This window comes from Acromyrmex echinatior, chromosome 12, assembly GCF_024713525.1.
Source record: "Acromyrmex echinatior isolate Ae372 chromosome 12, ASM2471352v2, whole genome shotgun sequence".
Lineage (NCBI taxonomy): Eukaryota > Metazoa > Arthropoda > Insecta > Hymenoptera > Formicidae > Acromyrmex > Acromyrmex echinatior.
Genome location: NC_141863.1, coordinates 666,800 through 693,928, shown reverse-complemented (window position 1 = coordinate 693,928; position 27,129 = coordinate 666,800). Strand labels below are relative to the sequence as shown.

The window sequence follows — 27,129 nt, the reverse complement described above, 5'->3', positions numbered from 1 at the left end:
GCATCAATCCTCAAAGTCATCGAAATGACGGAGAGGTGCGTACTCCCTCGCTCCGATGACGATGACGTTGATAATTATCTACGATGATTATCTACGGTGTCACTAGGTCGCACACACGCACGCACACGCACACAACGATTCTGTCGAATGATGTTGACGAAGATGAACGAAAGTCCTTTCTTTCGCTCTTCTGACCGATATGGGATGGATGAGTTTGAATGATGACGAGTCTGGGAGAGTAACGGTCTTCCTCTAAGAAATCATTGTCTAGAGACCGGTGTGTAAGCTTTTTTTTTTTCTTTTTACGTGAGATGCGTGAAATGATGATTGCGAGACAGTCGGTCAACGATTCACGCCAATAGGAAGACAGAGTTTGAGAAAGAGACAGAGACAGAAAAAGATATACAGAGTAACAAGTACAGTGGCTACGATATACATCGAAACACTCCGTTACGTAATACGGTAATCATGTAGATGGAAACAGAGAGGGAAGGATGGTGGTGATTGTGGTGGCGGTGATGATGATGGTGGCTCGGAAGAGCTTCTTGGGCGGGTGAAGAATTTCCTTACCTCCTCAGAAAGCTAGAATATTGGGGCACCACGTTTAATAATGCTTCGCTCACCACGAAGGCCGTCCAACTCCGCCGTCCCTCTTCTGAACGTACGTCCGCTCGTTTTTATGTCCTTATATCTTAGATGTCCCGAAATCTACGAGCTTAATTATAATGACAGACTCCTCAGCGAATTCGGAGTCAATTTTTCATACGACGAAAATTTCAAAGTATATACTTTTATATGCAATGTGTTTTAATATTTTTATCGAATAATTAAGTAATTAAATTAGGGCATTGAGACAGTTAAGCTCACTTGAATTTAAATGTGAAATGGACTTTTATTATATAAAGTCCAGAAATTTATTTTGAGAAAAATTTTTTATCTTTTTATATTTAATGTTACATGACTCATTCCAAGAAAAAAATCTGCTTCGAATTAGTCAATGAGTCTGTTGTTAAAATTAAGATCGAAGGTTTTGGGACATACCCATATTATAATTCAATATCTTAATTAATTAAAGACCATAGTGAGCTTATTATTTTTTATTTTAATTAAATTTTTTAATCTGTATTTAATTATTTTAGTAATATTGTTGGCGATAAGAAAATATTCATTCCGACTGTCAGAAGAGTTCTGCGGAATTGGGGACTGCCATCCATTGCTGACTTATCGCTAACTTAGCTCTATCTTAATTGTTAGTTGTACCTTAAGCTCTATTGGACAAGAGGTGACATTTATTTCATCTACGAGTCACGCGATTAAATTCGTTACTTTGCTTTTCTTATCACTTATATTCTATAATGAAAGCAAACTTGTATCGAAAAGCTCTGCGCAAAATTAATCTACGTCAATTTCGTTTTCAATTAATATAGTTCAGTTATTGATGCATGCACGAAATGAGAGCAGATCCTTATAGAACAATACATCTATTTTATATCTAACAATAGCATGAAACTATTTTGAATTCCTATGTAATAATGCAAATAGATAAAATCGATACTATGGATAATAATTCTATTTGCAACAACAATTTCTTACTTGGACTTTAGATTACAGTTAAATTTTCTTGCATTTCTTCAACAATCAATCAAGACTACATTTATTACATCTTTTATGATAAATTTAAGTTTTAAATTCTCTATGCACATTCTCAAGACCCTAAACATTTGGACACAAACTAAAGGACTGCAGTCATAAAAAATACTTTCTTTCGACTGAGAAAATTTTTAAACGTGACAGGACTCGTAGATAAACTAAATGATCCTCTCCGTCTCACTCTCGTAGACGAAATGCCGAATTAGCGGGCTCTCCCGATAGGTAATCCGACGTTCATGGACCTTCGCGGACAATGATCATCCTTATGTCCACGTATGTCTTATTCGCTGAACGGGACGACAGCTAGATGACAGATGCAGATTCTCTGCGCGCGCGTGCAGCATGCATATAGCGCCTCAAGAGTGAGGCCGGCGGGGGTGTTAAAGAGTTTGATAATTGGGGGAGGGATAGCATGCGTTTTTCTAATTGCGACACCAAGGTCTCTATGGACGGGATGAACAAGAATTAAAGGAGATAATGCAAGAGAGGGATTACGAAACAATGACGGCGGATAATTTCGTATACTTGCCAATGACGAGCGCGAGGCAAATCGCACGTGATCAACGCGTGATCGCCCTCGCATTAAAATGGCGCGCTCTCTTAGCGCGACCACTTTTTCAGATCTTCGCGTAATTGACGACGATGATCAAAACAATCACGACACCGCGAGCAAACAAATGAAACGAGAAAAGATGACGCGATCTCACCGGGAGAGCTTAGACGATCGTTCAACGACGATAAAAGCGATGTTGGACGAGCGAGCTTATGGCGGCTCCTCGCGACTGTCTCTCTCTCTCTCCTCTCTTAATTAATAAAAAAAAACCTGAATTTATATCACGATTAATATGTATTTAATAGAAGATTTTTATAATTTTATTTCAAGTATCTTTTACAATAATTTACGATCAAAAAATAATTAAAGAGATTAATTCCTATGACTTGATTAACGTCATGAAAAAACAGCATCGCAAGGAGCCTCAATGAGTAGCCCGTAAAATGTCGATGATGAGGATGACGACGATGACGACGTGAACGATAATGAACGTCTGCTACGATGACGTACACTACAACCACGTAATTCCTATCGATGCATGCAACATGCTGGACCTAAGTCCCCATGCGAGTTGCACGACTCGAAGAGAGACGATGATCATCATGAGAGCTACCGAACAATCTATCTCGTGCGATGATTTTTGCGCGTATGTGTTTCATGTACAAGTCTGCTTCGACTAATTTGTGATTCAATGATTGTGAAGAGATGAGCACGAACCCGCGATGATCAGAGAGAATGATTTGTAACGACTCGAAGATCCATATTCGATCTAATGACATGACAATCGCGAAATTGATGAAATTACTAATGACTATACTTTTGTATAAGATTGACTGCGTAGTTGAGAATTGCAATTATTCAATTTTGTGGAACGAAGATGAAGCAAAGAATGTGAAATGCGTGACACAATGATTGATATTTGATTGATCGTTTTGTGTCGCGTGGCAGGTATGCATATGAAATTGTAAATTCTTCTTTTGAAATAGGAAATTATTGAACACAAGGGAAGGATGAGGAAAGAATACTCATATGTAAATTGTGAGCTGCGGAAAAACATAGGAAAATGTGATTTTCTTTCTTTCTCTCTTCTTTTTTTTTGTCATGATTGATTATTTATGGTAACATAATTATCGTCGTTGTTATAATTTTGATTAAAAGTTATTAAAAAAATATAAAAATAATTTGAATGTCCGATAATTTCGCCGACATGATTTGATCGTCTGAAGATGTGATGCCAATAAAATAAAAATATAAACTTGCGACGAAAATGGTTTACCAATATTCGACTCGTATGTTGAGATTTTTGCGTTTGGTATGCAAAATGCAGTCGTCTCATCCGCGAGAAGTCAACCTGCGCAAACAAATTCACATCCACCATTTAACTCTTTTATAAATTTAATTTAATTTTCTTCGTCCTCTCGAGACGAATGTAAGCAAAGAAAAATGTCCTTTGAGCGCAAAAGCGTTTGCTATAATCCCATTTCTAAACTGCCATCTTGAAATCATCATGTTGCTAGCAAAGCCATAAGATGGGAATTACATAATCCCGATTAAAATTATATTCTAAAATAAATTAATGTTTGTAAAATAAATATACGCACTTATAATATTTTTACATAACGCAAAACGTCTTTAGAAGAAAACCGCCGTTCGTCCGAAAGAGTTTAGTGTAATACCAATTACATTATATTATTTTTTACAAATTTTAATTAAGGTCGATTTAGAATAAAACGAGCTGCGATGGATGCATTGTTGTAATGGCCAAAATAAATTGGCCAAAAAAAAAGAAAAAAAAACAAAAAAAAATCAATGATCTCTCTTCTCCTCTGTGCGAGATCTATTGCGAATCCGATGAATCCTCGTATCAGTCACCAGGGTGTCGAATCTGCTGAAGATTTTAAGGAGGATCGGCTTCACGGCACGCACCGCGAAAACAGAGGTTGGCAACGCGCGAAAACAAACTCTCCTCCTTAAGTTTTTTCTTCATCACATTATTATTATTATCATCATCAGCAGCAGCAGCAGCATGGTTATAACAGTTTTCAATATTATAATGCCGGTTTTTCATTGCCACGAGAACGTATCTCGCTCGTCTCTTCAGTTTAGGAGGCGCAGTCCGAAGAGGATCGTTCGTTTAAAGCTTTAAAGATGAGGCTGACCTTGCGAGCGTGTGAAATTCAGGACGTTCGTCTTTCGCACGAATGAAATCGCGAACGTCGCCGAGGCACCGGATAACATATCTGAATTGTCGAAAAAAGAGGATCGGTTCCCCTCGATACTGTCTTCCCGGATACCGGTCGTCGCGGTTTTATTCTCGATACAATAGAATAGAGACAATAGACTTTCCACAATAAGTCATTACTTCAACCTTAAGTTTTAAGCTGTAAGAAATTGACTAATCAAATAGTCAGAGACTAATCGATTATTCTTCTCACATTCGATGGTCAATTTCTTACGGCTTAAGACTTAAAGCTTAGGTAATGGTTTATTGTAGAAAATCTTCCTAGAAGAGATGAAGAACGGATCGATCATACCCAGCTTGACCACTGTAAGTGCATTTCGCAATCATTCCAATTCGAGTTCGACCGAATTGCGATTAATTAATCGACGTCCTGGTATTCTCATCCCCGCGCGGACGTGGCGATCGTTGTGTGTCGGACTTTCGCGTATTACACCCGGATGTATCGCGACACGTCTTACGATCTAGTATACACAGAGAATAGAAAAATAAGGATTGTCACAACCTTAGAACGCGCGCACAGCCTCGGCGAGCGGAAGGATCGTTGAAAACATTTTGAGCGTGATATGTTCGGAATAGAATGAGAACTTCTCGACAATCATCTGCGTTTTGAAGCACTGAACTCGATCATCTGATATATTATGCTATGGTTAAGCCGGGTATAATCTATAACATCCCCAAACATGTCGGGAGGAAAAGAGGAGATTGATTGGAGAAAGGAGTGCTTGGGATTAAATCGCTGTGAGCTACGAAAATATTATTTTCGGCGGAAGCTTCAGGTATACTTTTCTTTTTCTTCTTACCTACACACGCATTGTACACGCATACGCATCTTCACACACGCACACATACACACATATATATATATATATATATGCATATGGGAATACAGGATCTTCACATACATATATATTTACAGATGCATGTGTATGCATATTAATATATATATTTATATATGATAGATCTTTCTGCGTGCCATTCGAATAATTTCTCTCTTTTTTGATAATCTCTTCTTTCATCTTCGATTTCTCGCTGCGCGTTCGCAAACAAGATCAACATTCATATAATAGACATTTTAAGATTTCAACAGTGTTCTCATAAATTCACGATCTAAGGCCTATAAGAATTTTAGGAGTACGCATGGTTTTTTTAACCGCGTCGTAATAGAAGCTATCGAAACATACGACTTTCTCATTGACTTTCTCAGTGCGAAATCCAGAATCCTCGCGACAAGTCTCCCTCTTGTCTCGCGCTTCTTCAACGCTTTTCCATACATCATCAGCATCTGATAAATGTTCTTGGATAACAAGAATAATTAGTTCTTTGGATATTTGGGTAAATTTAAAAGAAAAAGTATCCAAAATATCCATTAGAATATTTCCGATATGATATCTTGCAATAACTAGAATTTTGAATGTTCACTATAACATAACTGTTATTTGCTCTCTTTTACTGTATCAAAAATAATAATGTAAAAATTATTATATAATTCATATTACTTTATACTACTTTCTTCAGAATTTTGAAAGACACGATTTAAAACTCTATTAAATGAATTATGTAATTTTCTTTTTTGAGATATTTCTATTTAAAAATGTTACTTTAACGTTACTTGAATTATTAGCAACGCTTTTATTCATGTTTTATATTCAAGGAAGCAAAGAAATCTGAATATCGCTGGTCTTGATATCCAAGAACATGTCTGACTACACATGTCCTATTCCACTTTCTCCGCGATCCGCGTCGCGGGAGCAACTAGCTTTCTTTTTTATTGCCCTCTGGAGGACTATTACTGAAAGTTAGCGGAAGATCAAAGATCGTCCGAAAGCTTATCACGCTATAAACACAGAGGGATTTTTCGAACGACGCATGAATGTCTGTGCATCTGCAGGGTGCAACCTGGGAATTCCTCGCATTAGAAATGAATCGCGTGTTGCGCGGTCTCGAAACAGAGTTCGCCGAAGAAAACTTTACTTCGAGGAAGTGATAACTTCAGATCTAACACGCACGAGATTGCGTCTGTTCTTTCAGCGAAGCTATTTAATTCTTCAGTAAATTTCTTAAGTTTTAATAGCCTTTCATTGACTTAAGAATTATTAGCTGTCATGAAATATCTACGTCAATATTGTGCGCAAGCGAGTTTTTATCGACAGAAATATTGGGCTGAGCTCCTCGGAACTTCTGAAATCTCGCGACTTAAAACCTTATAAAATATGAAAATATATTAATGCAGTATACTTATATATAACTTTGATTTTAAGATTCCGTTTTAAGATTGTAATGTTAGATTACTTTGGCTGGTGATGGTTCGGTAACTTTTAATTATTAAAAATTCTTATTATTAAAAATTCCGTTACTGACGTTATTCTTGAATTCCGTCGAAATTCCGTTTCATCCGCGAAACGCGCATACTTTTCCATCGCGAGTCGTCTCATGTAACGCTCTGCACTTACACCTATCACTTAGGATTCACCCTGTATACCTACGATATCTAAGTACAATTGAATAAAAAAATAGAGAACTCTGCGTTTCGGGATGTCGCGTGACGACAAAAAAAGATATCGAAAATGGTAAAGAAAAACAGGTACGGTTTAAAGTGTCGTATGGTGGTGCACGTGCGATCGACGAGAGTCAGTGAGAAGTAAAACGACCTTGATCGGTTTCGCGAAGTCGACACTATGGGACACACTTATGGTGATATCGCTTATTTTACGTTATTCTGAATCCACACTAATGACTCCTAGGGTTCCTCCAGGAAGGAAGACAAGAAAGTTAGTAACGGCGATTGATAATGCGAAGATCGGAATAACGTCTTAGGCCGATCGCTCACGACGAGACATTTTCGCCTGTGTAGATAATAATTTGCTCGTGTCAAACGGAACGCAATTTGCAAAGTTCGAATCCGAAGTTTGCAAATTCGTTCATTTAAATTAACGCGTGTGTAGACGTCTTTCGAGCTCGCCTATTCCCGTACTTGCGTGAGAGCGACATACACTAAGGAGAAACACACTACTTCGTTCAGGGAAACGTTCGTGCGACAAAGTCTGCCTAAGTGATCTCTATTTACAGCTAAAGGTTCTATTTCCGACTAAACGTTCGCGCCACCGTTCCATATATTCTACAATTTGTATAATGCCTGCTGAGTTCGACTTGGTACTGAATTCAGTCTAAAGATTAACATAATTTATTTTATTACTACTTAATTGATTTCACAGAAAGTGTTCCTATTTTTTATCACATCGCTGTGTTTGATCATCGTTCCTGATGCTCAACATTTTTTTTATTTCATTTTCTTATTATATAAAATTTGTTTATTTCTCTTTTTTATCATACAATGATTCAATTAGGAAGACAAATAATTCGTAAGAAAGTCAGGAAAGAACTACTGATTCATTTGTATCCGAAGACATTTTTCAAAATAATTGTATCTTGCATCTAGAATTTTTTCATAATATTGTAATGTTTTCAACACTGAGCAATGAAATTTGAAACGCCATTATTGGAGAATATTTCTGAATCTTCAACAAATCTGAGACATTTCGACAAATCAATGTTAAATTAATTATAAACTTTTATAATTTTATAGCTTTGACTTTACTTTCAAGTATCCTAACATAACGAAATACTTAAACAGTGTATATATATATATATATATATATATATATATATATATAAAATTTAATTTCTCAAATATAACATAAACATTAAATGAATCGAAATTCGATTATTGCGCTGTAAATAAAATGTCTAAAGTAATATTTAGATGAATATAATGTAGATATCCAGGGAAAACTTTAATAGTACCATAAATATATTTCCTAGCCATTTTCCAGTAATGAAAGTTTAATTTTTCACAACGCAACAGGTTCAGCAAGGACATCGCATAGCGCGAAGTCCGAAATCATCTTCCGCGCCGTCATTTTAGTTCTCACGGACTCCCGCTCGTACGTACATAATACGCGACATTTCGGAAAAAAAAACGAAGGGAATCGAAAGATCCTTGAGCGCGGAAGTCGTCGTCTCAACGACTCGCTCTTGCACCAGCTCTTCAGCTTCCTCTCCCCTTCAACAGAGAAGTCATCCTATTATGTACGCCCCTTTCTTCGACCTTCTGTCACCTAGATCGCTTCTTCGCGGCGATCTAGCCTCTTCTCCGAAGACACACATTTTTTTTCCCTCCGGATGATCGCCCTCGACGAGAATAACAGATTTTTCTATCTGTCACTCTCTCTTTTCTCGAACTGACCACATCAACCCGGTTCTTTCCGATCTCGATGGCTCTCAAAACTAGCCGACGAGAACTACAATGACGAGGCTGACGAAGATGATGACGACGACGACGACCATGACGACGACGACGACGATGAAGACAACGATGAACACAACGAGGATGACGACGAAGACGACGATGCGATCGTAATCCTCGTGTACCTGTGATCGGGAGAAAGTACTCCCGTCCTCCCGCGCCGTCCCAGGTATCGTCCTAGACGACGTCGTTCTTTTCGATGCGCACGTTGTTGATGAAGAAACTTACTTGCCGTTTGAAGTTCAAGTCGTGCTTGTTGAAGGTGTGAGCGTGCAGCGCGAGGGCGCCAGCCGCCGCCGGTTCTATTTGTTTCAAGTGTTGCTGCATTTGCTGCTGTTGCTGCTGCAGCTGCAGCTGTTGCTGCTGGTGAAGATGATGATGATGATGATGCTGGTGATGATGCAACTGATGGGGATGATGATCGGTAGCGTAACGATCGGTATAAGGGTTGACTACGCCTGTAGTGGTACCCGACGAGATGCCGGCTAGGCACGAAGAACCGCCACCGACGCCAAACCCGCCGCCGCTCCCGGTGGTAGGCCCACCTGTCGAACCGGCAAGCAACGAACTGGTTAATGCAGCGGACGATGCATGGCCACCGTACGGTACCAGTGAGGTCATCATGGACGGTCCCCTGGCCAGGGGCAACGTGCCGGGCTGTTGCTGACCACCCAGGCCGGTCGGCTGCGTGATACCCAGTTGTTGCTGTTGCTGTATAGTACCGCCGCTGTTTGGCACAGCAATGGCCTTCAGCAGTTGTTCCCGCAGCCTACCGCCGCACTCCTTAATACGCTGTAGTTCAGCCTCCAGCAATGCCACCTCCTTCTCCAGAGTCGTTATGCGCGCGTCTTTCGTCTCCATGATGGCGGTCAGGGTGGTGCTACCGGGCACGCCGCCTGGAACCGCCACGCTACCTCCGAGGACGGTACCGCCGTCACAGCCCCCAGCACCTGCACCCCCCGATACGCTACCTAGTCCGATGACCGATGCACCCGCCAATCCGCTGATGCCGCCGACTGGGTGTCCCGAAGACGCGGTTGAGGCGTACGCGAGCTCCAACTGCGTCTGCAGGCTCTTCAGGCTCTCGTTCGTTGCTTTGAGCTCCTGATACAACAGAAGCAACAAATGGGGAAGACGGTTACAGATCGTCGACTTTTTCTCGCGCCGCCGTTTCTTTTCTCTGTCTCGTGTCTCTCTAGCGCAATCTCGCGATCTAATATCTTTTTTATTGTTTGTTTGATGATGTAGTTGAGATGTTGTCTGATTTCTTTTTTATATTTTCTTGGATGTGGAGTATGCAATGGTGCGGTTTCAGAAATGTGACTATAAAGATGATTGGTTGGTGCGGCTTCGCTAACACATGAGACTGCCCCCGTATTTATCGTCTGTTTTTTTTTGGATTTTGTTAAAATAGTTTTATTTGCTATATGCACAATATTCATTCACTGCTGTATCGCGTTTAAATATTCGTTTATTACAATAAGCAAAAAATTAAATTTGAAAAAACATATTACATAAATGTTTTAAAATGTAAAAAAAGACTGTAATATTACGCGCTAGTTTAATCTCGTTTTATCCAATTTCAATGAGAACTAAAAAAAAACTAGAAACTAAAAAATAGTTGTAACATAAAAATACAGTATTCGTTTCTACACTTTTCACATACAGAAAATTAAAAAAAAGTAAAAAATTAAAAAAACAACAACAAAATGCTATTCATCAATTTAGCAATAATTTTTCATTTTGCCATAAATTGTCGATTTACGTTGGTGGACTATTTGTTCTTTAATTAATAAATATCTTAATCTGAAATAATATCTCTCTCTTTTTTATACACACGCATTTTGGCTGTGAATAGCGCACGCAATTTTCATCTTCCAATCTCTCGGTTCGCGGGACAGTCTCGAGGAAGCGGAAGTGGCACCGGCAGCGTCTCGGTTGACGAAAGAAAAGCGACGTACCGCCGAGCTTCCTTCTTCCAAAACGATCTTCTTCGTTCTCTTCTCCGAGCGAATAATGCATTCTTGTCACTCCGAAAAAAAATGCGATCGAGGAGTCAACCGTCGACAGAAACGGCGAGAACCTCCTCACTTACGCGTCTCGACATTCATTCTTCGCTCGCTCCCTCTCTCTCTCTCTCTCTCTCTCTCTCTCTCTCTCTCCCTCTCTCTCTCTCTCTCTCTCTTTTAGTATCAGATCTCTGTCTGATTCTGAACTCGCGTCTTTATTGTCTGATTTCTATTCTGAAGTTCAATTGACACCGCACCGATCACTGACGACGATCGACGATCGTCGATCGGTAACGTCACGTTTAGTCTTTTCGATGATCTCACAGTCGCAAGGTCACGCTTTAACATTTCAATATATAGTTGTTTGAATTTCTTTCTTTTTTTATTTAATTTTTCTCACGGTGATCCTCTTCCGGACGCCGGGCGCCGCCGCAGTTCTTTCGCCCACCGCGACGTACGGCCGACATCGTTGTCCATTTTTCTGCGCGCGGCGTTTCGATGGTTGTTATTGCGCTACAATAACACGTACTCCTTCTTACTCAATTTTTTTTTCCCCGGAGAACTCGTCGTTCTCCGTCGCGATCAAAGGTGCGATCTTTGTCGAAGAAATTGTTTAAAAATGCGTGAGAATTAATTATCGTATTAATAAGAAATAGCGATTTGCGATTTCTTGGCTAATTTCGCTAACTCGAAACGCAGCCACGTCGTATGGACAAGATCTCTTTTGAATGCGGATGCGTATCGGTGTTCTAAGAGTGTGAGTAAAGGGGGCTTGAGTTTTATCGACTCGATGAAAAAAGAAAATAGCAACGACCAATAAGCCAGTGAGGGAACACTCGCTATTCATCGTCTGCGAGATAAGCGCTCGAACACGGATACGCATCTTGATGAGTTCGTGTATGAGTCGTGGAAGTGCGGGCAGATTGGTGCATTTCCCCGAGTAAATATCATTCAATATAACGCAATGAACAATTTCTCCCTAGAGTATGATATAGTTTTATTATTCTCAAGTCTTGATGTACAATTCTCTAGAAATAGAAATAAAATAAAAAACAATGTGCAAGCACATATAAAATAAAATAATAAAATAAAACAAAATGAGGCAATGAAAAATTTTTGTTTTTTTAAGTAAAAATTTAGCCAATCTTGAAAAAAAAAGAGTGAACGTTTTTCATTCTTGAACAAGAGTGGCCGATTTTCGCTCTTGTTTTTGGAGTAAGATTTCAATCTTTTGGAGTGAGATTTATTACAAAGGAATGAAATTTTACTCCTTGGAATAACTCTCCCCCCAAAAGAGTAATATCTTACTCTAAAAGAATGAAATCTCACTCTTAAAGAGTGAAAATCTTTAACTCTTGTTTAAGGGGATTATAAAGTCATCTGTATTATCAACTAAACCATACAATTTTTGTAATAATAACTTTTTTCCTCTCTTACTGATTTGAAAATCTTTTTCCAGGATTAAAGTATACGCATTAATATGTATCTATGGGGTAGAGTATATGCTGAGAACGACAAAAAATTTCGAAAGAAATTGAGGTCTTTATCATTTCTTTATCCATGGCGCTCCAGAACTGTCACGTCATGACACTATTTGTTTCATATAAAAATTGTGCAATCTGTACTTATGAAATAATAGTTCACAGACTAGTAATTTGCATGAAGAAACAGCGTGGAATTCTTGAAATTGGATTTAGATGTCTAATTAAAATGTAGACGAAAATTTATGTGTATATGTGGCGTGTGTGAAATATTGATGTATCAATGACATAAATTTGTCTGTATGTATTATTTTCAATATGACTAATCGTCTTTAGAATGATATTTTCACTTTTTTTTTCAAAACATATTCAATTTTCAATCTTTTGGAATGAGATTTTACTTCGAAATATTTAGAGAGTAGAATTCAGGAAGTGAAAATGTAAAAAAAAGAAATATATAAAAAATCTAAATATTGGTAATTGAAAATGCAAAAAAGAATCTACACTTTGAGAAGTCTATTTTGAATCTTAATCGAACGCTTAATCAAAGTATTTAAGCCCATGTAGGCACGAGAAGCGTCGATCTGCCGACACTCCCATCATCGATACGAATGATGTTATGGTAGAGAGGATAAAGACAGTAAGATTACGCGAGGAGAACGACGTCGTATTATCGCATCTCGCACCAGGTCGGTGCCAAACAGTCGCAAAGTCCTCCCTTGGGCCTGGAATCGGCTCGCCTTGACGCGACTTGACGACTTTCGGACCGTCCCGCTGCTCGTGCATCGATAACGACGATTGGCGATGATAGCGGTAAGTCGTGATGGGCAAGAACGTGTCTGAGGCGTACAAGAACGAGAAGAGAGAGTATATATATAAATGGGCTTTAACATTCAGTGAATCAACAGCCGAGATGATGGCAGAACAAATACATAAAAGTAGTGTGGATATATGTGAATGTACATCTGTAACACGAGCGTTTATGCACACATATATACGCGAGAAATGCGCTCGTCGCGTACGTGTGCGTATGACGAGATGGTGCATATATATATATATATATATATATATATATATATATATAAAGAGTCTGTGAACATTCCATATGTATAAGATACATGTGGAAGGAAGATGGGATGTGTATAATATGTAGCGTATTATGTGTGGCTCCGTATTGCATTAAGTATAGATAATATAGAAAAAGATAATATATATAGATATATATATATATAAATATTTATATAGATATCAAAAAAAGAGAAGTAAGTGTAGTATATAGAGAAAATATATGAAAGTTGTTTTCTTACGGGACGAGTTAAAAATCTCGTACAGCCTGACGCAGATTTTTCGTGGCGTATCCCGTCCATCCTCCTGATCGTCAAAACTCGGCCAAATGTCATTTGGAATATGAATGCCATTGAGAACCACTTTCGTTTTTTCTTTTATTCTTTCTCGCGTATGTATGCGAAAAGGATCAATCTCTCATTTTTTTCCTTCAGGCTACTTTGCGCGTTTCCAGATTAGTCGCGCGATGCTATGAGAGGCAAGTTTTAACGTCGTAAGGTATTTTCTATCCGAGACTTTTGTTTAAGAGCAATGGTCGACGATAAAATTCTTTGGTAGACACACGACAACGAATAATCACTTATAGCCAGTAATGAGAATTTTAGTTGTCGGGAATTTCTCTCGACAGCAAAAATCTCTCGAGCGTAGGAAAGATCAAGTTTATTCGATTACATTGGTAGATTGTTGGAAGATTATTGAAAAAAGATATTTTGATAAATATTATGAGCTTTAAATAAAATATATTGGTATTTGTTAGATGATTACTTAAAAATAGATTCCTATTTTTTAAAATATCCATAATTACTGAGGAAATAATTCAATTACATTTACATATTTTATATATATATATATTAGGTGTACAAATAAGTTTCCGCCGTTTGACAAAAGACGGCGCCAGCAAGCTATGATTAAAATTATTTGATGTAAAACATTATATCGTAAGATTGGACATCTGTCAACAACATAATCTTGAAATACTAGCGATTTTGTATCAGCATCATATATTTTTTTTGTGCGAAAATGCCGAGTTTTGAGCCGAATAAGCGTCATTTGCGGGAACTTTTGATTTACTTCTTTAATTTGAAGAAATCTGCAGCTGAGGCTCATCGATTGCTTGTAGAAGCATATAGTGAGGCTGCCTTAAGTGAGAGAAGTTGTCGTGAATGGTTTCAAAAATTTAAGAACGGTGAATTTGACGTCAAAGACAAAGAACGTAGCGGAAGGCCGAAAGTGTACGAAGACGCGGAATTGGAAGCATTATTGAATGAAGATTCGTGCCAAATGCAAAAAGTAGTGGCTAGCGATGGACAATACTTTCAATAAAAATGTATCGTTCTTTCACAATAAATGCTTAATTTTTTATTAAAAACGGCGGAAACTTATTTGTACACCTAATATATATATGTAAAAAATATTCATTATGATTATTAAAAAATAATTATTAAATGGATAAATTAATTATTATTAAAATAACAGTTACACATGAATATATTATATTAATAAAAAGGATTAAATTTGCAACAATATGTTCGGACAATAATTAAATCTTTATAAAGATCAACAATTAGCTGAATATTAATTCTCTCAAGAGGGTATCATTTGCAAATTGATAATAATCCTTATAAGCTATAGAATAATCTATAAATAAAGGAATTTAATAACGTAAAATTCTACATGTGCATTTTGATACTGTAGAAATTATAAATCTCAAAATTTACCACTTTATATATTTTTTCTAGAAAAAAATCAAAACTTTTATGTTTCTTTCTATCTCCCTTTTCTTATTACGATACAATTCGCAAACAATTTATACATTCTCAAATATTATTAGCCAATATCACTGGAAGTATGTTAAATTAGATATCGATTAGATTCGATGCTATACCTTCGACCTTTCCTACACTTATCTCAACGTCGCAGCATATCCGTGTGCATGTTTAACAGCGACAACTTACGTGAATTTAGCATGTACCACTGATCGAGAGCCACTGTACGATGCGTACACTTATATTCAGGCATACACAGGCAGAGACATAGTACACGACGATGAATAAAGTATCGAAGAGAATTTTAGGCAGCGACACGATGAAGATGACGAACGTGCAATTAATCTCGACGAACGTAAGAAGGGAGAAGCTTAGACAGATTATATTTCGCGCACGGCGTTTAATTCGGCTTCTAATTCAGCATGCGTGAGCGTGCGTAAATCACGATGAACAAATACTAATGGCGATATTACGGCCGACGTGATTTCATTTCGAAATAGTGGCATCGCGAAGAAATTCCTATCTCTTAGCTAGAAATACACGTTTTAAACATATTTAACATTTATGTTTTGAACTTGTGAACGTGAAAGCATAAATGTTGAATGCAGTCAAATCTTTAAACAAATTGGTGCTTAAAGAACATTTTGACTCATATCTCGAGATATTCTAACGTTTAACATTGAAAAACATTTAACGCGCAGATTAATGACTTTTTACTTGCAATAATAGTTAATTGTAAAAAATCGGACGTAAATTTTACATAACTACAAATTAAAATGTAATAATAAAGTACATACATATATATATTTTTTAATGTGACTCGTGCTATTATATTGATTTTTTACATTTGTACTTTGTAAAATATTCGCGAATGACATTTCGCGAGGATCTCTTTTTGCATACGGTGGCTCTCTTGCAGGCAAATATTTTTTAAGGCGTATACTTATGTACGTATAATACATTCTATTAGAAACCGGTTGATTGTTCGAGATTTTAAGAGAGATTATATTATTACTCCGATATTATATTATTACCCACATAAATTCTTCATTGAAGAAAAGAGAAATTCCCGTGGACCGAAGCGATTTCAGATAATTAGCTTCGCACCTAAACCAGGTCCAATTAGCATTAACGTGTGCAATTAGTGTACCTGTTGGGTCCTCCATGGCAGAGCCTCGTGGGATGGGAAGTCACGTGCGTATCGCCAGTCCCTAATTTCGAGCTACGTAGTGATGTTGTACTTGTAGTTGTGGTAGTAGTTGTTGTGGTTGTTGTGTTGTAGTCGATGGGTGATGACTCGTGGTGACCGTGATGATGACGGTGATGGCTGATCATGTGGTGGTGATAGTAATTGTACTTGTGGTTAGTGATGGATAGTGAATGATGTGAGATAGGCGGATATGCGGGCGTGATATTTCCCCGCGCGAACAGAGGAAGGGTGGCTAACGTATCTTAACGCCTACACATCCAAAGCAGCTCATTCCACGCATTCCAATCGCAGCTGTTATTATTATATCCAATATTTCCTCTCGAATTTATTTTCTTCGCACTGTTTGTTTCTTCGTTCCTTGCGATCGGCCGTCTGCTTTCTCGTCTGCGTCTTTATATCCGTTCGTGTTCGACAATAACGGTAGCAGACGATTCGTCCCATGATTTGCTGATTCGGTGACGTATCGTATAATTGAATAATTCATCTAACGTCCGATCTATCGAATTAGACTGATGGAACAAATTTAGCTTCATTATGCATCGTAAGTCCAAAAATAAAGTTCTTATTTTTTGAAGAATATATATATGTATATATATATATATACATGATAGTTTATAACATGACGTACAAGTTGATTGTTAGATGAATTATCTTATTTTGCCGAGGTCATCGAATAAAGACATCGTGGACGAATCGTTTTTGAATCATTCGACATGTAGGGTGCAAAGAGAAAGGTAGAGGAGAACGCGTGATTTCATATGGAACTAATTTGGAAAAATATATACATAGAGCTACGTGTTCTTGTTTCTTTATTCACATGCTCATTGCATGCTTTTTAAAGACTCGTATTCCATTGTTAACGAATAATTACCTGATTCTTTACATACTTTTAGTTACCTGCTTTACGGTGAAAAATTTAAATAATAGCGAAAAATTATATAAAATTATAAAATTATATAAACGTAAATTGCAGTATTTCATATAAGCATAACAATTATTATTTCAATTATATTATATTAAAAACTTAGTATAAGATATGAAAAGAGAATTTATATATATATATAAAATTTAAGTGTAAAAATAATTATTATGTACGACTGATAGTTTCAGATAATTTAATGTGTATGTGTCAGATATCTTAACTATAGACACCTTAATAATTTCCTTCCTTTCCAACTCAAAAAATTAATTTCCTTTTATTTCTTGAATGATACCGAAGTATATTACTTCGAAGACTTCACCTGAATTACGGCAATTAATTACGTGCAACGAGATTGCAGCTATTAATTGCAGCCCGCTTGTCGCGCCGAGATCGGCTTATGCCCGGAGAAATTTGTCGTGAAAAGAGAGGAAATTGGACCGAGTAGTTTCTCCTCGGCGTCGAATGTGCCCCTCTTTCTCGAGCTAATCGGAAAATGTCTTCTACACGCTCATGGCGTCTGTTAAATCGTCATCGGGAATTTGGAGTATTCTTAGCCGAGAATTTCGAGATAACATCTGCATTTCGGTCGCGCATATTTTATCCGAAAGCAGGTAATTAAGAGATTGAAGCCAGCGATTAAAATTGTTGAAATTTCAATAAAATTAAATATCAACACTATAAATACCAATTTTAGTAATAAAATAATACATATAAATTATCACGTTTCCGTTATTGTAAAGCAAATCGTGTTTAGTATTAACTTTCTAAGCTTGTCTAAGATTGTGCCGATTTCAATCCCAGCACAGAACACGAAGAACTTATAGAAGGATTTCAGGGGATCGGTTGAGACAAATTGGGCCAAAATACATGGATCGAGGTTGGTGATAACATGATACAATGCTCGTGCTGCTAAGTTGTCAATGAACAACGAGACAGGCTTTGGTGCTGGTGCAACTGATCGCTCAAGAATTTGCTCAAAGTAGTTTTTAGAGGAAAAGGAGAGAATAAGTGAAGATTGACATTGTGCGTTACTTTTTTCAGTGACAGAACGAGAGAAAGAAAGAATGAGGAGGGAGTGAATGACTTCTCGTGCGATTGATGGACAATTTTGACGTACTTGCTCCGATCAGTTCGTGCTCGAAAACTGCACTCGTACAAGCGCCACGGATCTGTCAATTTTTTTGTTCTATCAAATCGTTCTCGACTTCGAGTGCCACTTAAGCTACATAGACTCCTTCTAAGTTCTAAATCTAACAGGCATGAACACGAAAGTGCAAGGAGACCGAGCGAGTTAATGAATGCGACGTGGTTCGTGAAAAACGTTAATTGTTACTAATTTATCGCGATAGAACTATAATTGTAAATGATACTTTTTATCTTCTCTTGGTTTCATAAAAATCCTTTTTAAATAAAATCCTAATTTACGTATAAATTACACTTTAAATTTCACTGAAATTCATGGAATGAAATTCATGATCTATATAAAATCAATATTTAATACTCGAAGAATTTGTCGTTTAATTGAATAGAGTAACAGATAACTTCTGAACGATTTTCTTTGACGTAAATTTCTGATTAATATTTTGGGTGCTTTTGCAAAATACAAACGCAGCAAAACTGCAGAGGAACACAAGGAATGTATGAATTTTGCAAAGAAATGACGCGGATGAAAAGCTACGTGTATGAGATGACCATCGTGACTAAATGGAAACGCGAATATGGCTCGTGGCAAAAGTGGGTCAAAAGCATGAAAGAAACAAGCTTGTTGGCGACAATATATACGGCGAAATAATAACGGCTTTTCCGAACGACTTCGCATTCCGTGTACCGAGAAACTATAAACGAAAGGAGAGCAATATAAACTCAATGTATCTCGGAAAATACACGGTCTAGGTCTGCTCTAAAGACTATCTAACACACGGATTGTGCAAAAGGCAGAGTGGATATGGTAACGGCAATGTAATCACGCAATACTCGGGTGCTCAGAAACTCCTTTACGAGGCTAACAGTCTAAATATGCTCATTTCGTTATGTGACAGTACAGCGGAGCAGCGACAATTGCTGAGTGAAAGTAAGCGATGGGGGATGCTTCAAAAATTCACGGATTCCTGAACTATTCTTGGATATCAGATTTAATGCGAAGCCCTGACTATTCGTGATTTTATCGAAAAATCGATAAATATACGTAGAGACGAAGTATAAATTTCCACATGAAATGGTCAGTAATTGTTTGAAATATTCAAATGCGATACGTATTTATATTTGACAATTTTTAACAAATAAATGAATGTGTAATACAATTTTGTATAATTCTCGCCAAACTACGATTTTTTATTTTTTTGCGTAACCTGCGTAAAATACTATAGCCACCTTTTGGCATTATTCGGCGACGTAAATTGTTGACTCTGTCGTAGCACGTTTTACTTCTGTCATATAAGTTTACGGCATGTCGGAATGTACGCGTGACGCCGTAGGATATCGAAAATTCCATAAAAATGAACTAAACGATAAAACAATACTCGCGATAAATGACAAGCGTCTCAGTAAATTTCTCCTGACACTTCCTCGACGCATTTCTCGCAGATTTCCGCAACTTTTGTTCGCAACGAAAATATGTAACAACAGAATCGCGTGAATTTGTAGGCGTGAATTTTTGAAAACTTGCGGTGGTGACGCAAAGGAAAGTGCGCGTACAAGATACTTGTGAGAGAGTAAACCCACGATTTTGCGTGCACACTGAGCGCGACATGAATGCGAATATGTGTACTGAAAGACGTGTGTGTGTGTGTGTGTATGTGTGTGTGTACATGTCATGTATAAAGTCGTTGAGTGAATCCCGTCGGTTTTCTACTTTTGATTTGATTTTCATTTTCTAGGAGGAGAAACGCTGTCAAATCGAAATAAATACAACATCGCTCTCGAAACGCATGAAATATTTTAACTGCGAATAGCTCCGATTGCACAAGTTACATCACAAAAAGAGAGTTACACTTCAGATAAACGTATACTCCAAAATCGAATTTCCTTTTCTACATTGTTTCTCTATTTTATGTATGAATCTTCATTATTGTAAATAATTATACAAAATTAGAATCACACACAAAAAAGGATCAGAGCTGCTAAATTAAATTCTAATTCAAATTTCAGTTGTAACAAAGCAAACAATTCTTTTGATAATCAATTATTACAACCTATACTAGAGATATTACATCACTTCGAAAGTTTCTGGATTATAGAAATCTTTGTAAAGTACGCGGCTTCTTGTCTCTATCATAATCATTGGATTCGCGGACGCTTTAATAATTTTTATATTTATTTTATTTTGTTGTGTACTTAAAACTTTTGCCTTCTTTGCCTTGTTGTAAAAGACTTCTTAATAAACCTTTTGTGAAAATTTTTAAGTTTTGCCACTCTAAAATTTTTATATCTTTCAATATTTGCACACATCCGCAAATCTCACGATCCTTAAATCATATTCTTATCGGATCGCCAATTGATCAGATCCTTTGCGTTAACGCAGATTTATCGATCTGCGGATTTTCCGCGAGTCTTGTCCGATGTGTCACGTTAGTAGCTTCGATCGGCTGTTGCCTATCGCTGTCTCCCGATCTCGCATGTGCATACCGTACCTTAGTCTCGCCTGTATTGCGGAACATAAAACGAAAAACCCTTCCGTCGCTCGCGAGAACCCGATCGATTTTGAGAACAACGATCGAGTAGAGTTGCACGAGGCAGGCGGGGAAAGCTCGCAAAACCCTGTTGTGGTCCCTGAATCAAGAATGGATCGCCCGTGTTAAGGGCTAACTCCACTCATCCCCTGGCGCTCGCCTGTTTCGTTTTCTTTTTTGTCCGTTTTGTTTCTCTCTTTTTTTTTTCTTTTCTCAGATCTCAGGTGACACAAAAGTTCAAGCGTGAGCACGGCACACGGGGCGAAAAGTAAGCCACTGGCGGTGCAATAACTGCAAGCTACTTGCAAGCAACTACTCGATACAGAACAATGAGCAGCGATTAATGTTAACGCATATATGTACGTACGTAGACGTTGTAAAATAAACTAATAAAAATAAGCGAATTATTAATGTCAATACGTAGTTACACATATGCGTATATTGAAAATGCGTAATGAGCGTCGATCGAAATGAGAATGATACACACATATATATGTATATACATATATGTACGCGATGCATAATGTATATATACATATATATATACATATATATAAATTTATAATTATGAGTATGTATGGCGACGGATAGAAATAGCTTAAGGACCTGCTTCTGGGCCATCGACTGCATTTGCTGGAACATGATCCTTTCCTCCTCTTTTCCTAGAACAGTAGAAAGTAACGAGGAACACTTGGAGGAACTGTTTGGTTCCAGGTCTTGGATTGTGCAATTGTGGATGTGTTTGTATGTGTATATATATATATATGTATGTTTGTATATACGAATAAATAAAATTTATAAAATAATCGCGACAGTTTGCTCGAGTGCAATCTTTATTAATATCTCTCTAACTCTGTATTACTATTATAATTATTTATATTATGATTAATGTAATGCACATAACATTTGTAATTAATAAATAATAATGTTAATTAAAAAGATTTATTTCCCCTTCCCTTACTTGTATATTAATTACTTATATTCAAATTTGTAAAAATAGTTTAAAGAGCAAATTGTTATTATGTTAATACAGCGCATTTAATTATGTATGCCAAGCGCGTGAACATGGTAATTTACTCTAATACGTGTCACGAATTGAAACTTTGTTCATTTAAATGCTGTCTTCTTAACTTTCGAAAGTATTTTTCCTCTCGTAAAATTAACAAGATTTACAAGATTATTATTTTCTTACAGCATCCTTTTGGATTATACGTTAACTTCACAAGATAAGTCTTGCTTTTATAAAGATAAAGATCACAATAACGATTTCAAAATGCAGATTCCTTTGCTTAGATGAATTGCGGCTCGTGGATTTAACGAGATAATTCGATGAACCGTTGTAGTCGTCGAGGATGACCGACGGCATTTGCGCGAAAAATGTCATTGCGGAGGAAATTGAATCTTCCCTTGGTTAGAGAAGAACGATACTAGGAACGTATATTTGCGAACGAAATATTCGCAATTTTTAATTCTGATAATGAGCTACGTACTTTTGCTACATGAAGTCATTTACAAGTATGGTATATATTCGAAAACATTACTTAATAATCATGCAAAAAAAGAACTTAAATATGAACTTATATCGTCAGGAAACTATATTTTTGTTTGAAGTAAACGTAGATTAAAAATTTGAGCAATAGTTAAACTTTAAACTTAAAATGTAAGAATAATAGAAGTCAAAACGTGGCTAAAACAAAACAATGTGATTAAAAAGGCATACATCACGAGCGCAAGCTATTAGCAGCGAAATATTTATATTTTAATACAATAGATTACGATAAAATAAAAACAATACAATAAAATATCAGTATTACAAAATTCATATGTGTTATGACTTACATAATGAGAACACCTAATTTCGCATAAATTTTATTCACGTTATCATAATGAGATAGAACATTTTACACGTTCGATTATAATTTTCGAAGCGCTTGACGCTTAGGTTATTGTTATACAAAAATTTTTTTAGTCCATAAAATCATGTCAAATAATCCAGAAGCCAATTGTTGTTTTTTTTTGTCACAAAAGTTAGTCGAACTTATTGAAAGACATAATTTCGAGAACTGTTCAAGAGTCAAAAAGAAAATATATATATAGTTCAATGTTTTCCAAATCTTGGATTCCACAACTCAATTTATTGTTAACACAGAATCTGGAAATTATGTGTTTCAATAAGTTCGACTAACTTTTGTGACAAAAAAACGACAATTGGCTTCTGGATTATTTGATATGATTTTATGGACTAAAAAAATTTTTATATAACAATAACCTAAGCGTCAAACGCTTCGAAAATATAATTGTAATCGAGCGTGTAAAATCTCATATTCGCAATTTTTAATTCTGATAACGCGCTATGTACTTTTGCTACATGAAGTCACTTACTAGCATGATATATTCGGAAAAATTACTTAACAATCATGCAAAAAATGAACTTAAATAGCGTTTAATGCGTTCTATCTCATTATGATCACGTGAATAAAATTTATGCGAAATTAGGTGTTCTCAACATTATGACACATATGAATTTTATAATACTGATATTTTATTGTATTGTTTTTATTTTATTGTAATCTATTAAAATATAAATATTTCGCTGCTAACAGCTTGCGCTCGTGGTGCATGCCTTTTTAATCACATTGTTTAAAATGTAAAAATATTTTTGTGTATGTACACTTCGCTATTTATAATTATTTTTTTGTTAATCTAATGTTTTTAAAAAATTATGTATGCACATGCTTTGTAGTTTTATTTCCCGACAGTGCTTTATTTCATTAAAATAAATATTTTCTTCTCTATTAATACTCTCGAAATCTATTAATTTTTATACAAAGCTTATTTAACGATTTTCTAATTTGTAATTATACTCCATGAGTTTAATTGAACAAAATTTAAAAATATTTTTAAAATGGCTATTGTTGTTCACAATGATTCATTATGATATATTATTACAATTTCCTATAATGAAATCTAAGTCCGTCTTTTATTTGATTTAGCTAATGGATTCTTATGATTCCTTTAATCATACGATCACACATACACGTAAATTTTTGTTCGTAAAATGCGGTGTTAAAATAATTAATTAATATTAAAATAATTAATTAAAAAATTGCAAGCAATGTCTCACCCATCCCCTTATTCTGGAGCATCTCGAGGAGCTTCTTGATACTCTCATCACGAGCTTGCAGCGTCTGTTTTTGCGTTTCTATTCTTAATTCCAGCTCCTGCAGAAAAATCAACAACAAGATTAATTAAAAGTAAAGAAATTGCAATAACTAAGACTGTTTTCTTTAACGATTTATTGTCAAATTGTTACTATTTTATCACTGTTTTATTAAACATGTACATTGATTTAATAATCCTTAAAAAGTCGCAATTCTTTTCTTAATATCTTTATTCTTAAAAAATTTCAATTCTTTTTTAATATTTGCATAAACAATTTAGATTCAATTATATCTTACATAATTTCCATAAACTGAGTTGCATCAAATGACAGTAATTTGAATATTTCTGATTTATTTTATCATATTACGTAGATGCTTTCAAAATATTATAAATTGTATTTTTCTGTGTCATTTTAAATTCATAAAATACGCATTAAAAATACAAGCTAAGATCATCATAAAACTTAATCGGTTGTGAAGTCTAAATTAAGACTTTATTAGAGATAATAAGGCAACTCAAAATGTTACTAACTATATTAAGCCTACAAAATTATTTCAGCATCTGCGGATGGTACCACCGGAATCACAAGGCTCAAAGAGAGGCAACACACCACGTAATAACATGCACATTAAAAAGATATTGGCGCTTATTTATAAATTTCTCGTCTTTATACTAAATACAAATAAATTTTAAAATAATTTAAAAATAGGTTCTTTGATGAATTTTAGAATTATCCAATTTCTCTTTAAAATCTACTGCTTTAAATATCAACTCCTGTGTGTAAAAATACGTATTCCTTTTTCCAAAAATACACTAAACTTAATCTTCAAAATAGAGAGAGATTTTAATTTATCATCATGTCGATGTATTGCTCCTTCATTTTAAAAAAAGATTGACATTTCAATAGGATAATGAGAATTTACTATACAAAATGTTAATGGCGCAAAATATTTTTACGGAATTTCATCACTGCGTGCATTTTTTACAGTATTATTTTTATGATAACCAATGGTACGTTGGCAGCAATATACTTGATTTTAGTAACCGTCAACGATGGATGCCACCGCTTGGGGCCCGCATAACGAATTTAGCACGCCTCTTTGACGGCAGGAAAGTAATTAGTCTGGAATTAGACACCCGCTGCTGGCCTTCTACCGGCTTTCCCCGCTGTGCGAGAGGAATACTCGCGTACGATATTACCTGCGAGTAGATACCATGCACTCTGAAAATACGAGAATTCCCGAAAGTTACATTCGAGATGTCGGCCGATATTCGATAATTAATTCAATTAGCTCTCTTAATGAAAACCTTCGCAAAGTTCCACAGTTGTAGATGTGTTAGTTGGAATATTCTTTAAAAAACATATGTACTGTATTGCCGGTTTGACCTCAAAACAGCTAGAGTGTAGCTGTTGCTAATGGGGAACTGCTAATGGATAATTACAATCAGTCTTAGAGGATGATGAAACTCTTGGGACATGTTGAGTTAAAATAATCAAGTGTTAAATATTATCGACGAATTTCAGCGAAAGCTGTATGTATAAATACTAACGTTATTAATTATTAATATATTAAATAATAAATAAAATTACAGAATAAAAGTTGGCTAATAAATAACATGACATTAGAAAATCATATACTGAATCTTTCAAAGTTATAAATGAGAAAGTTAATAAAATGAGAACGTTGTATTGTCATTAAGTATCTTAGATGTTTTTAAAAATTTCAACTTGGCCATTAGATTTGATAATGAGAATTTATAGAGACACGAGAAACCGAGTGCATAAACTGGCGAATGGCCAAAGGCGACCAGTTGCTTCCCGTTTGACCTGTCTGCGACATTTCGGTCATGCTTACGAGCAAATATACGCTTCTTGCGCGAGATTAGATTATTTTCTAAAGAATATCTCTGAGATAACATTTCCTTTAACTTATTACGTACGCGAATTGCATCTATTATCAACTACTTATCTTGCAGTAAAAATAAAATATTTCTTTTATGTAAGCAATGTTTTTTAAAAAAGATTCATATCTATCATACTGCTTTTAAACGAGTGGAACATGACACTCCCATTACGTGTCTGCTTATATATCGATTCGGCATTATACGCAGCCTTACACGCAGCCTTACACGCAGCAACGCTTGTTTTTCGACGCCATAAGTGGTGAACATAACAAATTTATTGCGACGAGGTTGATATTCATGTTGTTGCCAAGATTTCCGGAGGTTTCTGGATCATGCAGACAATCGGTCGTTTACCTCGAAGGCGACCTAAACCCCTCGTCTATTTCGGGTCTGCGAGCACAGAGCCGTATAGCATACGAGAAACCAATAAACCACGGCACATACCGCCGAACGGATTATTTTGCAAATGCATGATTATTTTATTTATGATCGCGTGCTTTCACGAGAAACACAAATAGATTTTACATCAAAGTTATCTTTTCTAGATTCGGTAAAATTTCTACAAAATGATAATGTATTAATAAAAGAAACTGTTACGATATAAATTATCATCGAATAGAGAAGATTGCAATTGCCGATTATTTGTTATAAAAATTGCTATTAAATCATTTTACTTTAAAACTATAATATAAGTACATATACTGAAATGTACAAGATTAATGGAAGTTTTTTGAACTCTTTCTTACAATTTTATTGAACACGACATAGTTTTTATAATAAAATAATTTCACTATATATTTATAGATTTTATAAGAATTTTTTACACTTTTATCGATTATTATGTAATACATTATACATTACAGTACTTACAAATTTCACACTAATTTATACGTCTATCTTTTATTATGTAAAGATATCTTAAGAAGACATTATGAACAGATGACTATTGCAATGTGCTAGTCCTTTTTGAATTGCAAGCTAATTGTGCGACCTCTCTTTCAATTATGTATTCTATACCGACTGACATTTATGAAAATAAAGAGAACATGAAGGTTTCGTATTTTAAATTGCGTTCGTATTTTAAATTGTCTTTTTATTTTATTTAACTAGATTAATTTTATGTAATTATAGCTATTAGAATATAAATCGTTCAATTTACAAGTCTATAACCATTAAGACGTAACTATTGTTAT

General features: G+C 35.8%; 1 protein-coding gene across 5 annotated transcripts in view; it reads right to left on the bottom strand.

Annotated features, from left to right (window-relative positions):
- Positions 1–27,129, bottom strand: part of brp (ELKS/RAB6-interacting/CAST family member bruchpilot) — an 85,927-nt gene that overhangs the window by 30,632 nt on the left and 28,166 nt on the right. For 2 of the 5 annotated variants that reach the window (XM_087411881.1, XM_087411880.1), the window contains exons 3-7: positions 23,994–24,090; positions 21,476–21,531; positions 12,889–13,077; positions 8,977–9,852; positions 3,480–3,554 (exon numbers count right to left, since the gene is read on the bottom strand). In XM_087411881.1, the coding sequence (XP_087268007.1) occupies positions 3,480–3,554; positions 8,977–9,852; positions 12,889–13,077; positions 21,476–21,531; positions 23,994–24,090 (1,293 nt within the window). The remainder of the gene's footprint in view (positions 1–3,479; positions 3,555–8,976; positions 9,853–12,888; positions 13,078–21,475; positions 21,532–23,993; positions 24,091–27,129) is intronic. The other 3 variants (XM_087411882.1, XM_087411883.1, XM_087411884.1) reach the window with 3 other exon arrangements.